Source organism: Synchytrium microbalum (genome assembly GCF_006535985.1).
Source record: "Synchytrium microbalum strain JEL517 chromosome Unknown SmJEL517_scf0002, whole genome shotgun sequence".
NCBI lineage: Eukaryota > Fungi > Chytridiomycota > Chytridiomycetes > Synchytriales > Synchytriaceae > Synchytrium > Synchytrium microbalum.
The window spans coordinates 863,573-875,118 of record NW_022158351.1 but is presented as its reverse complement, the minus strand read 5'-3'; the positions used below and the strand labels follow the sequence as shown (position 1 = coordinate 875,118).

Genomic DNA, 11,546 nt, shown 5'->3' with positions numbered 1-11,546 from the left:
TGATGGAGAGTCGAGGCCTATCAATAGTAAAAATGGTGGAATACGCTTCTGCAGAACGTAAGGTAGACGCTGTAGCTGCTGTAGGGGGTAAGCGGGACCGTATCAGACAAGGAGTGCTAGGACCTTTACTAGAAACGTATTTTGGTAAACGGGATGGCTCAGAACGTGATTCTATGGCCTCCTTCCCTTCATCATCTGGAGGTGCTAATCCTATATATGGTCTTGGCACTCACACTGGTAAAGAATTCAGATTCATGCTATTCTCTGATGCCTTCTTTTGGTGTCGTATATTGGACTCTCCGTCTCCCGCAGCAGCCAATGGAGGAACGTTTCAGAACGCTGCGATCGACTCGGAATTAATCAGATCGTTTGAGATTGGAAAGGCCCCTGAACTTATGGAAGTAGAAAGCCAATACACTAAAAGCACGGAAGCTGTGTTGCGTATTGCTGATGGTCAGTGTGTGATTTATATCAGAGGTCGAAGAGAAGATATTGTCCGATTCGCAAGAGGGTTTTGGGCCGCAATAGAGAAATCTGGACGGGCTTAAGACTTGCAGGATTATGTGCTGAACTCTTGCGGAATTCACTTTTATATGATATGTATCTAAGTATAAAATAATTGAGTAATATAGACGCATCCTTAATTGAATTCGATGGTGAATTCGCGAGTTGATCTTGGTTTCAGTCTCGAAATTTAAACGTGATTTACTCTGATCTTTGCCTACGCAAGCAGGAATTGGGATACTATCTGACCTAACATCCAATCTATCGTCTAGATATACAGCCGAATAACTATGCTACGTGTTAGCAAACTACATCTTGGCAGGCTAGTGTCTTGTACACACACTGCTGGAACACGATGTTATTCACAACCACCCAAGTATACTGAGAAGGATCTTGCCCAATTGGCGTAAGTTGCGCGTTGATATCCTTGAGAACTTGATATGAGCCGGTTTCATGCTTTGTTTTTGGTTGACAGTGAACTTGATCAACATTTAACCTAACATCACGTTGTTTTAGTGCACTGGAGGAACGAGTAATCTGGCTTTCGACGTATATGGTACATTCATTAAATTCGATGCTTGTTCCGAGTAATTTATACACGTGAATCGTTGGACCTGCAGAATGATACCATGATGGACTGTGTACAACGATGGACTTGCAACAATGATGGACATTTGCGTGGTAAACATTCACGATCTAACCACTTTGCCCATAGATCTACAATGCCAATAACATCAGGCCGAAACGTGATGGGCTCAAAGTTGGAGGGCACGCTGCATCTTCAACGTCCTTGTCTACCATTCTCACTGCTCTTTACTTCAAAACACTTCGACCTCAAGATCGTGTTGCTCATAAGCCTCACTCATCTCCGAGGTAAGCTTTCCCGTCATCAGTTTCAATGTTTCTGTCTTCTCTCCTATTGCCTGGAAACGTTTTGTCACTCCCCAATTTTTGTCACTTTAGCTTCCACGCGATCCAATACCTCCATCAGAATGTAGACGTGGAGCCATTGAAAAAATTCAGGTCATTAGGAGGGGCACAAAGTTACCCTAGTCGAACAAAAGATCCAGATGATGTAGATTTCTCTTCCGGATCTGTGGGATTGGCACCCGCTGCTGCAACATTTGCATCGCTCGTGCAAACCTACTTGATCGAACACGGCAAACATCCAAAGAACTTTAAGGAAGGTGAACCAGGACGCTTTATCGCTACAGTTGGAGATTCAGAGCTGGATGAGGGTAGCATTATGGAATGTCTGCTCGAATCTTGGAAACTTGGCATATCAAACAATATTTATATTATTGACTATAATCGCCAGTCATTGGACAAGATTGTTACGGAAAAGTTTGTAAAGAGGATTGAACGCTTGTTTAGAGCTGCTGATTGGAGGACATTTATTATCAAGTATGGCAAAAAGATGCAAGCTGCCTTTGAGCAACCTGGTGGGAAGAGCTTGAAGAAAGTAAGTTGAATATTTCGCACGATTGTCTATTTTACCACACGCTCAATAACCATTCGCTCCATAGTGGATTGATGAATGCGAGAATTCAACATATTCAGCCCTGACGTACAAGGGCGGAAAATACTTTCGAGAAGAAATTCTCGCAGATACAAACAATCCGGAGCTCAAGGCTCTACTAGCAAAATATACAGATGCCGAGTTACAAGAGATAATGACAAATCTTGCTGGACACTGTATGCCTACAATACTGGAAGCGCTTGATTCTATAGACGATTCAGTACCGACAGTCATTATAGCCTATACAGTCAAAGGTATCTTGCGAAGGTTCTTTGCTTAGGACACTTCACTATGGAATTTTCATTGTTTCAATTGGACGACTCCTGAATAGGTCATGGACTTCCAATTGCTGGCCATCGTGACAACCATGGAGGTTTGCTAAATGAAGCACAACTGAAGGAAGTTCAAGCTAAACTAGGCGTTGCTCCAGGTCAAGAATGGGAGAGGTATCTGAACTCACTGCATAGTTAACTCTTCGCTATATTCTCACTTTCGACATTTAGATTGATTGGTCCATCATCCTTTACCAAGAGCCTAGAGTCGTACATCAAGTCTTCACCCTTCCACGCAAAGGCTAAAAGGCGGCTCGACGATGAAGCTGAGGTGTTTGAAATACCTCCCACTCTTGATTATCGACCTGCAGATGTTGGATCGACACAAGAATTTTTCGGAAGGATCATGACTGAAATTGGCAAATCGAAGAGTGAATTCTCTAATGCCGTCGTCACTATATCGCCAGATGTGGCGACATCTACTAATTTGGGTGGATTTTTAAATCAACGTGGTGTGTTTGGCGTTAACAAGGTTCCTGACAATCTAAAAGAAAATGAAATCGCTTCTGTTCGTAAGTCACGTTTCATGCGTCTTCTTCGTTTGACTTGTCAGACGTCACAACGGTCTCCACTGTCTTTTCTTTTTAGAAAAATGGGAAACGTCACCACAAGGGCAGCATATTGGTCTTGGTATTGTAAGTCCTCTCTAAGAATCTTGCATATTTCTGCATTTCCTAACGGTTTTCTTTGGCAGGCTGAATCCAATCTCTTCCTGGCTTTGGGTATAAACAATGTTTTGGTTTTGCCATCGTTTTCGACGCTCTAATCGAATCCTGCTACAATAATGTACAGGTGCCTTTGGACTGTCGCATTCTCTCTTTGGTAAACGCCTACTGCCTGTTGGTACTTTGTATGATCCATTTATCGCCAGAGGTCTCGACTCGTTGAATTATGCTGCCTACATGGACGCACGTTTCATGCTTGTCTGCACTCCGTACGTGTTGTCAGAGCAACGTCAAGGTCTTCACATATCCTCACATACTCTTCAAATTAAAAGGAGTGGTATCTCTTTAGCTGCTGAAGGTGGGGCACACCAGTCAGTGTACACTCCGCTCCTGGGCATCTCACAACCTGGACTAATATATTATGAGCCAGCATTTGCTGACGAGCTTGCGGTCATTATGCGAGAGAGTTTTGGTATGCGAATTTTGACAGGTTGTATACACTCGCAATACTAACATTCCACACTCTACACTTTAGAATACATGCAGAAACTGGATGGTGGATCTGTATATCTGAGACTATCAACTAGACCTCTGACACAACCTAAAAGAACAATGACTGATGAACTCAAAGCCAACATTCTTAAAGGAGGATATTGGGTACATCCAGCCACAGCCAAAACCAAAGTAGTTCTCGCGTATTGTGGTGTCGTCGCTCCAGAGGTCGAGCAATCATATCAGGAAATAGAAAAGACTAACCCCGGACGCGTTGCTGTGATGGCTGTTACATCACCTGATTCACTGTATCATGACTGGAACGATCATGGAGACTCGAATGCTTCACACTTGTCAGACCTGTTTAAAGGCATACCTGAATCTCAAGTCCTGTCATTTATAACAGTACAGGATGGACATCCTCTGACCTTGAGTTGGTTGGGTAGTGCGAGAGGATGTAAAGTCAAGGCTCTGGGTGTTGTGAAATTTGGACAGAGTGGTGACTTGATCGACCTTTATAAAGTACATGGTCTTGATGTTCAGAATATTGTTAACGCTGTAAAGCAACAGTTGCAAGTGTAGTTTGTTTATAAACAAGTATGGTGTATTATTATAAAATATGAGATTTAGTATATTTGTCCGTGGTGCTGCTGTTGATGTTGTGTAGCACTTTTATTCCTCTTGTGTTATCTTTGCCGTCAGGTTGACCATTTCGTTCACTTCGGCCTTCTCTGCCGATCGTATAGCTCGAGAGTTTGCAATTACAGTCACTGCCAAGAAGATGAGCAATGAAATTACCATCCAAGCAAAGATTATCAGCTCGTTCAATAGGAGTCGGTTGTAAGATCCAAACAGCAACGTTCTTCCAGCACAGACAGCGTCTATTTGATAATCGTCGTATGAGTTACTGTCGGGTTTAGAATGAGAAGGTATACTTACGCCACATTGGCAATCCGTATCCCCAAACAAAGAAGGGATGTGCTAGCTCCAGTATCGAGAATCCAGCTGTGGCGGAGAAGATAATTAGGAGCAGTAGTAACGGCGTTGCATTGTTCTCTCCAACAATAGTCATGAGCGACATTATAAGCTAAAACAAGTGGCATGAGATTGTGTTATGGCGAATTTACATGTCACCCGAACTTACGAGTGCGAAATGAACCATCAGTAAACTGTATGTCAAGGAGAATCCAATCCAATTCCCCGCGGATGAGAAGGGTACACTCAATGTCGACAAGCATGCCGTCAATGATAACGGGATCAGTATACAAAAGATGCATACTACGAACAGCCTCAATCCAATCACCGTACTCGATGATGCGACGCCAAAGTACGGCTTTGTTATCGTTACAGTCATTAGCGACGATACGAGGGAGAAGACCTATTATAGAAGGAGCATTTGGTCAGATAGTTCAAGTGTCAACAGACAGATTTGTAACAGCACTTACAATGACTAGAATCATACAAACAGAAAAGATCTGGTTTTGCGTATTGATTCCAACCGGATGCAAATTAATATCGGTACTTCCAACGGGATTCGTCAATAAGCCAGGTTGAAGTTTTAAGATCGTTGACAAGGACGATGTGGAATTTCGTGCCATTAAGGCTGGCAACTGTTGAGTAATTACAATTTGGGAGACTGCTGCTTCGGCAATGGCCATGACTATTCTTATTGGTCCTATGACTCGAGAGTTCAAGGCGTTTTGATTTCTACCCTCATCATAGATGATGAAGAAGGCTTTTGATGTGTCGAGTATAACGGTTGGCTGAGAGTATACCGCCAGTAGAGCTTTAGTATAGCCAGGCGTGACGACGATTGCACCATATGCGTCTCCTCTGTCAACGGCATCCATGATGAAGCTCACGTTGGGATATAAGCTGGCAGGCTGGATATTCAAGTTGGGCAGCGGTTCTGGTGGATTGGCAATGATGCCTCTGGTAACGTTCAAAAACGTTTGGCCTATTAAACCGCCATCAAGATCAACGACAAGTCTGCGTGGATGAGATAAATGAGTGATTTTAGTCCTGTTTTATATCAATGAGGTAAAGAGTGACTCTAGCATGTTTTCAGTTGTAGCTCGTGACGTGTCAAGAGAAATGTCAACCAGCTTTGTCCAACATGGGGAACGCCAACAAGCAGAGCGAAGGCATGCAAATGAGGTGCATTCTCGCAGTCTTGTGGCATCACTCATAAACATGGTGACTACAAGGGCAAGGTGATGCCGAACTCACACATTGAGATTACCCAAGTAATTTGGAGCTTGGTAGACACTTCCGAGATATAGTGCAGTACAGAGATAGTAGACTGCAGAGATGATCAAGCTCTATGTAAGAAGGGGAGATCAAGTCAGTTTCAAAACTTCAAAGCACGAGTGGATCAATTCGTCTCCAATGCCAAATAAAAATTGGATGCTGTTCCAAGTTCCAAGCACAATGCTCACCATCGGTACAGCCTTTTTCAGGATGTCTAGGAGCATGATGCCTTATTCAAGCGGCAGGGAGTCCTTTACAGTTGGCTAGGTTGAGGTTTCAAAGAGCTGGCCGTGCTGCTGCTGCTGAAAAATCACCCTGAATCCAAAAGGTCTTGCCGAACAAAGTCTTAGCCACTAAAACGGACGCAATTAGACGTGTACGAGAGCGTTCGTGTCGAAGAAAACTCGAATAGAAACCAGTCTGATGGCTGTGTCGGTCTCTATCGTAGCGCTATAACAGACGTTCGGCACCCGAAATACAAAATCAAGCAATTGCGGCAAGGGCGACGCGTTTTCAAGCGAGGACCGACTAGAAAGCATGGTTGAATTACATAGTTCCCACAAATTCGTCTTTATAGTCTTTATGAGATAAAAGCGATCGCTATACCTTTTCTCTCAGATTTCTCAGAGGTCGTTTGTTTCATTTTTGAACCAGACAGGACTACAAACACTCATTACCAAGGGACAACGAGGTATTGAAGAGCCTGGATTATATATACTCTGAAGGCAATTTTCTGGCTATTACTATGCATCAGGGGTGTTTTCCATACAGCCATTATGGCCATCCGAAAAGTTTATCTCCAAAAAAGTTGCTTCGACAACTAAGACCAACAGTGTTGGATGAACTCCAAAGCATCAAGAATGGAGCTATTCGCAATATCTGTATGTTTTGATAAAAGACACGACCAAGGAGTGCATGGTTTTGGTCATGCAAATGTCATCAAAATATCAAAGTTAAAATCTGCTGCTGGTTTAATGGACGGCAGCCATGTATTACGACAAAAACTACAAAAACACAACATGAATAATGCATTCGACTAACGTTGACTCACTTTTGTTTAGAAATTCATTTCAGTTTATATCCTTGTTGACCCATAAGCTTGGATCCTGCGTTTGGTTAAAGGTGTGCTTTAACTTTCCCTGAAACCCCACAACCGATTTAAATAGGGGGCGATCTGGTGTGAAAGGTGATTCATCGCCATGATTGCCAACAACGGAACTTTGGCAAAAGTTTTTATGGGTAGCTGACTGCGCTTTGACCTGAATACCCTCAAAACACCTTCACTTTGACAAGGGTAAATGTTTGCATACACACGGTGCATTTCGCGTCAAAAAAATCCGGCATTTCATGAGAATCTCTCCATTGAAAAAGTTTCACGTTTAGTTACTTGGTCACGAAAACCATGTCAGAGCACACGTTAGAACCAATGGCTGGTCACGCTGGATTAGCTATAAACACTGGTGGAGGATGCCCATTCAAGCCTGCAACTTCAACCCTGCACAATCCAACGTTGAATTCACCTACCACTGCTGTTGAAGGAAGTGAGATGACACTCAAGGTCAATGATGTTTCTTCGGGGCTCTCTGGTAGCTTCACGTCTGAAGATTTTGGTAAAGAGCGAAATGTCTCTAGTTACGATGAGTCAGCTCTCAAGGTTAGCGAGGTTGGCTTGACCCAAAGTCGTCGTCCATCTGGGAATCCAAAAGGAGATGGCGTTAACTCGTTTACGGATTATCAAAGCACTGTTAATAAGTAAGTTACGGTTAGTCAATTTATCCATGATTCAACCCTTAAAACTGACAATTTGGATTAGGTCGCTGTATGACAATCTTCGTCATGATTGCACACGCATTGAGGAGAATGTTCGTGACGCCGAGAGAGAAGTCGACCGCAAAGAGGAAGAAGCCTTTATTATGCACGCATCTGAAGTATGTTATTTTCGTGTCTGTTTTATTCGGTCTGGACTGTATACCCATGGAACGATAAATGAGCGTACATCCTCATTCATACCATTCCTGAAGACGAAATAATACGCTTCCAGAAGTCTTACACTTTGCTCTACATTGTGTAGGTCGAGTTGCAAAGATTGACTTCTCAACAACAATCCGAACGCAAGAAGAAGCGTGAGGCTTTTGAGAAGGCAGTTTCTGCAAGAACCGAACGAAAGAAGGCCAAGACCATGATGAAGAAGCTTATGCGTGACACCAAGGTATGCCCTCGGGGGCGTTGTGTTACAAGTCACAAATTTCGAGATGTCAGCGGTTCCTAATGTTCGTTGCTCTTGATAGTTTCGAGATAACAAGATCCTGCAACAAGACTTGGCAGGAAAGGCCACTGCTGAGCTTCGAGAAGCTTTGAATTATCGTCGGGAAGCTTTTGAGATGATTTCCACCAGCATGGAGGCTAGACATCAGAAACAGCTCAAACAGTTGTCTGCCGCCCAAGAAAGACGAATCGCGTCCGAGAAGCTCTTGACGGAGCTGGAAACACGTCATCTTTCAGGTTTGTTATGAAGCTATCGGAAGCAATAGTCAAATGAAACTCCAATCAACCGAAATATTTTGACAACATGCTTTTAATTAGACGAAGCAAGAGCAGCAAGTGCTAAAAAGTTCCAAGTTTTCACCAATCATCGTAAAGCTTTGGACAAGAGGCTCGCGGATCATTTGCGAGATATTCAACGTCTTGAACTGAAACATGCCAAGGAGAGATTCGAGTGCGAGTAAGTGATGCGTTCACTTTCAAATTGTTGAATGTGTTTGTAACCTGCAGGTCACGATTAATTTGGGAACTTTTGGAAGTTTACGGCCATTCAAAAATATTCTTTTCCGAAACACCAATCTCAAACTGTTTAACCTCCACGTAGATATCAGAGCTTTGAAGAGGGAGCCAGTCTTCGCATGTCAAACACACAACAAGCCGAGGACTTGGAGCATACCCAAGCTCAAGAGATTTATAACGAAAAGTAAGTCGACAGCCAGTCATAGAAAACACTGACAAGACAAGCCTATAACACAACTGCTCTTTAGGGATCGTCTTTTGGCCCTTCGAGAAACTGCCAAACTGATGCAGTTGGAAGCCGAGCACAATGGCGAGCTCAGACGCCTTCAAATGCAGCAAAAGCAGATCGTCAAGCAAGTTAAGGAAGCTCAAAAGGCTAGATTGGCTGCCAACCGTGGAGAGGAAGTCAGCGCTAGTCGCTCAGCTCGCTTCCGCTCTCTTGGCGATTCTCGATCAACATCGACTGGCTCTATCGAATCTCACGAATCTCGTCGTTCGTCTCACCTGAACACCAACAACGGGACCGGCAGCGCCAATACCACCAATGCTATCAGTGCTGCGGTCTTTGGTGCCGGATTCACCAATGGTGATAATCTTCTTGACACTCAAGATGGCATTCAAGAACAAGTTGCAAGATTGGAAGAGAACTTGCAAACGTTGAAGTTGCGTCACAAGGAAGCTTTGATTGAACTTGCTGCTCAGCACAAGGCATCTTTGGAGACTGCAGAGAAAGGTATGCATACATACGAAAGGGTTTTTGGTCATTGTATGTTGTGCTGAGAAGACACTTTTTCCAAAAGGAAATATCGAACGTCTTCGAGAGTTAGAGCAAAACCAAGACCTCGAAATGACCACCACTCGAGATGTTCAAGAGAATGAAATCTCAGAATTGGTCACTTTACAAGAAAAGGAAATCAAGATGGAGCAAAACGTTCACGAAGCTGAATTCCGTATGCTTTTGGAACGCAAGATGCTCAACGCTGTGTTGGATACTTGTATTGACGGAATCATCAACATTGACCCCATTGGAACGATCTTGCGTTTCAACAGAGCTGCTGAGAAACAATTCGGCTACACTGCCAAAGAAATCATTGGTCGCAACATCAGGGACCTCATGCCTCCAGAATTCTCTGTCAACCACGACCAATACTTGCTCAACTATCTCACCACTGGAATCAAGAAGGTCATTGGCAATGGTCGTCGTGTGCATGGTCTCAGGAAGGACGGTGGACGTTTCCCAGTTCACCTTTCCATTTCCGAAGTCAAGGAAGAAGGAGCCCATATCTTTACCGGAATCGTGCGTGATATGACTGCTGAAGTTGAATCTGAACGTCAATTGGCTGAAGGAGAACGCAAGAAACAAGAGGAGCTTCTCACGTTGATTAATCAACTTGATGCTCAAAAGGCTCGTTCTGCCTCCCTGATTTCCCAAATGCTACCTGCTACTATATCTGAGGCTTTGATGAACGGGAGTCCAGTGGCTCCTGAACAGTACCAAAGGGCTACCGTTTTTTTCAGTGATATTGTTGGATTTACGACATTAGCAGGTTGGTGGTTTCTTTTACACGTTAATCGCTTCTCACTCACTGACACATTCTTTCCAAATTAGGCCAAGTTTCACCGCTTGAAATTGTCGGAATCTTGAATGAGCTCTACACTCTTTTTGATGATGCAAGTATTATGATATATTTTCAGATATTTTGGATAATCTTGATCTAATACCAAGCCACCAATCCTTTAGGTCATTTCTCAATACGATGCATACAAAGTCGAGACCATCGGTGACTCCTACATGGTCGTTTCCGGTGTACCTGTAAGGAACGGAATGAAACACGCCGGTGAAATTGCCACCATGGCTTTACATCTCCTCTCTGTGGTTGATAAATTCGTCATACCCTCTAAACCTGACTACAAATTGGCAGTACGAATTGGTATCAACTCTGGTCCAGTCGTTGCTGGTGTCGTTGGTGCCAAGATGCCACGTTACTGCTTGTTTGGTGATACCGTGAATGTTGCATCTCGTATGGAGTCTACTGGAGCTTGTAAGCAAAACACAGTTTTGTCTCATGTTGGATGCCCCTTTGTCTGACGTTTGCTTTCATGACTAAATAGCTATGAAGATCCAAATTTCTGAGACTACCTACGAGAAGCTGGTTACAATCGGTGGCTACAAGACCTCATTCCGTGGCGAGACTCAAGTCAAAGGCAAAGGCTTGCTCAAGACATATTGGTTGACTGGAAAAGATGGTAATGAATTCTGTCAATCACAACATTTTTCTCCGTGTTTCATTCCGAATGCCCTAACATCTTTCTTCAAATCAGATTTCCCATACGAACTCCCACCACAATAATTTGTACAAAGTCGCTTTGGAGGACGTGCTGTAACGATAGGGTTTAAATTGCGCGGGGTGAAATGTTGAAAAATTTAAGTTAGGAACGAAAAAGGACACAACTCAAAAAGAAACCAGAAATCATTTTCTCTGCCACCATTCACAAAGAATGCATATGATGTATCATAAATTGAGATCTTAAAAAGACTTGTTTGTTTAAAAACCTGTCCCCACGAAGCCGATGATGCGTCAGACACACTCTAAATAGTTTGCTCTCGGCCGACATCAGTCGAGTTCATCCAAAGGTTAAATTTCTCAATGAGCAAAACCGGTATCCCATACGTCCACCACTTTTCAGTCGTCTTTCCAACTTGAGAACTGCGGTGCAAAACACATTCAGCGGATCCGCCATTTGTATGAAAATCCAGAAATTTTTGTACGTGAGATTTCCATATTTCCCGGGCTTGAGGATCTGGCAATAACCTGTTGCGATTGTTGTGAGTCAAGGGAAACAAGTTGATTTCGTAGGCACTTCTGCACTCACTTTTCAAAAGGTGTCAACATTCTGAATAAATCACCACTAGCCGATGATGATGGTTTGGCGACTTTTCTGGACTTGTGAGCAGGAGATCCTTGTCTTTGACTTTGAAGAGACCCTGCCTTTTCAATACCA

At 43.4% G+C, this 11,546-nt stretch overlaps 1 protein-coding gene across 1 annotated transcript; it reads left to right on the top strand.

The window, feature by feature from the left end:
• Positions 1–7,164: 7,164 nt before the first annotated feature.
• Positions 7,165–10,894, top strand: SmJEL517_g00653 (uncharacterized protein; the record flags this gene model as incomplete). The annotated part of the gene is made up of 12 exons (XM_031166582.1): positions 7,165–7,514; positions 7,576–7,690; positions 7,834–7,971; positions 8,051–8,264; positions 8,346–8,484; positions 8,629–8,727; positions 8,792–9,276; positions 9,344–10,090; positions 10,153–10,175; positions 10,285–10,585; positions 10,656–10,790; positions 10,866–10,894. 12 exons carry the CDS (start codon positions 7,165–7,167, stop codon positions 10,892–10,894), a joined length of 2,775 nt encoding a protein of 924 aa, XP_031027503.1.
• Positions 10,895–11,546: the final 652 nt, after the last annotated feature.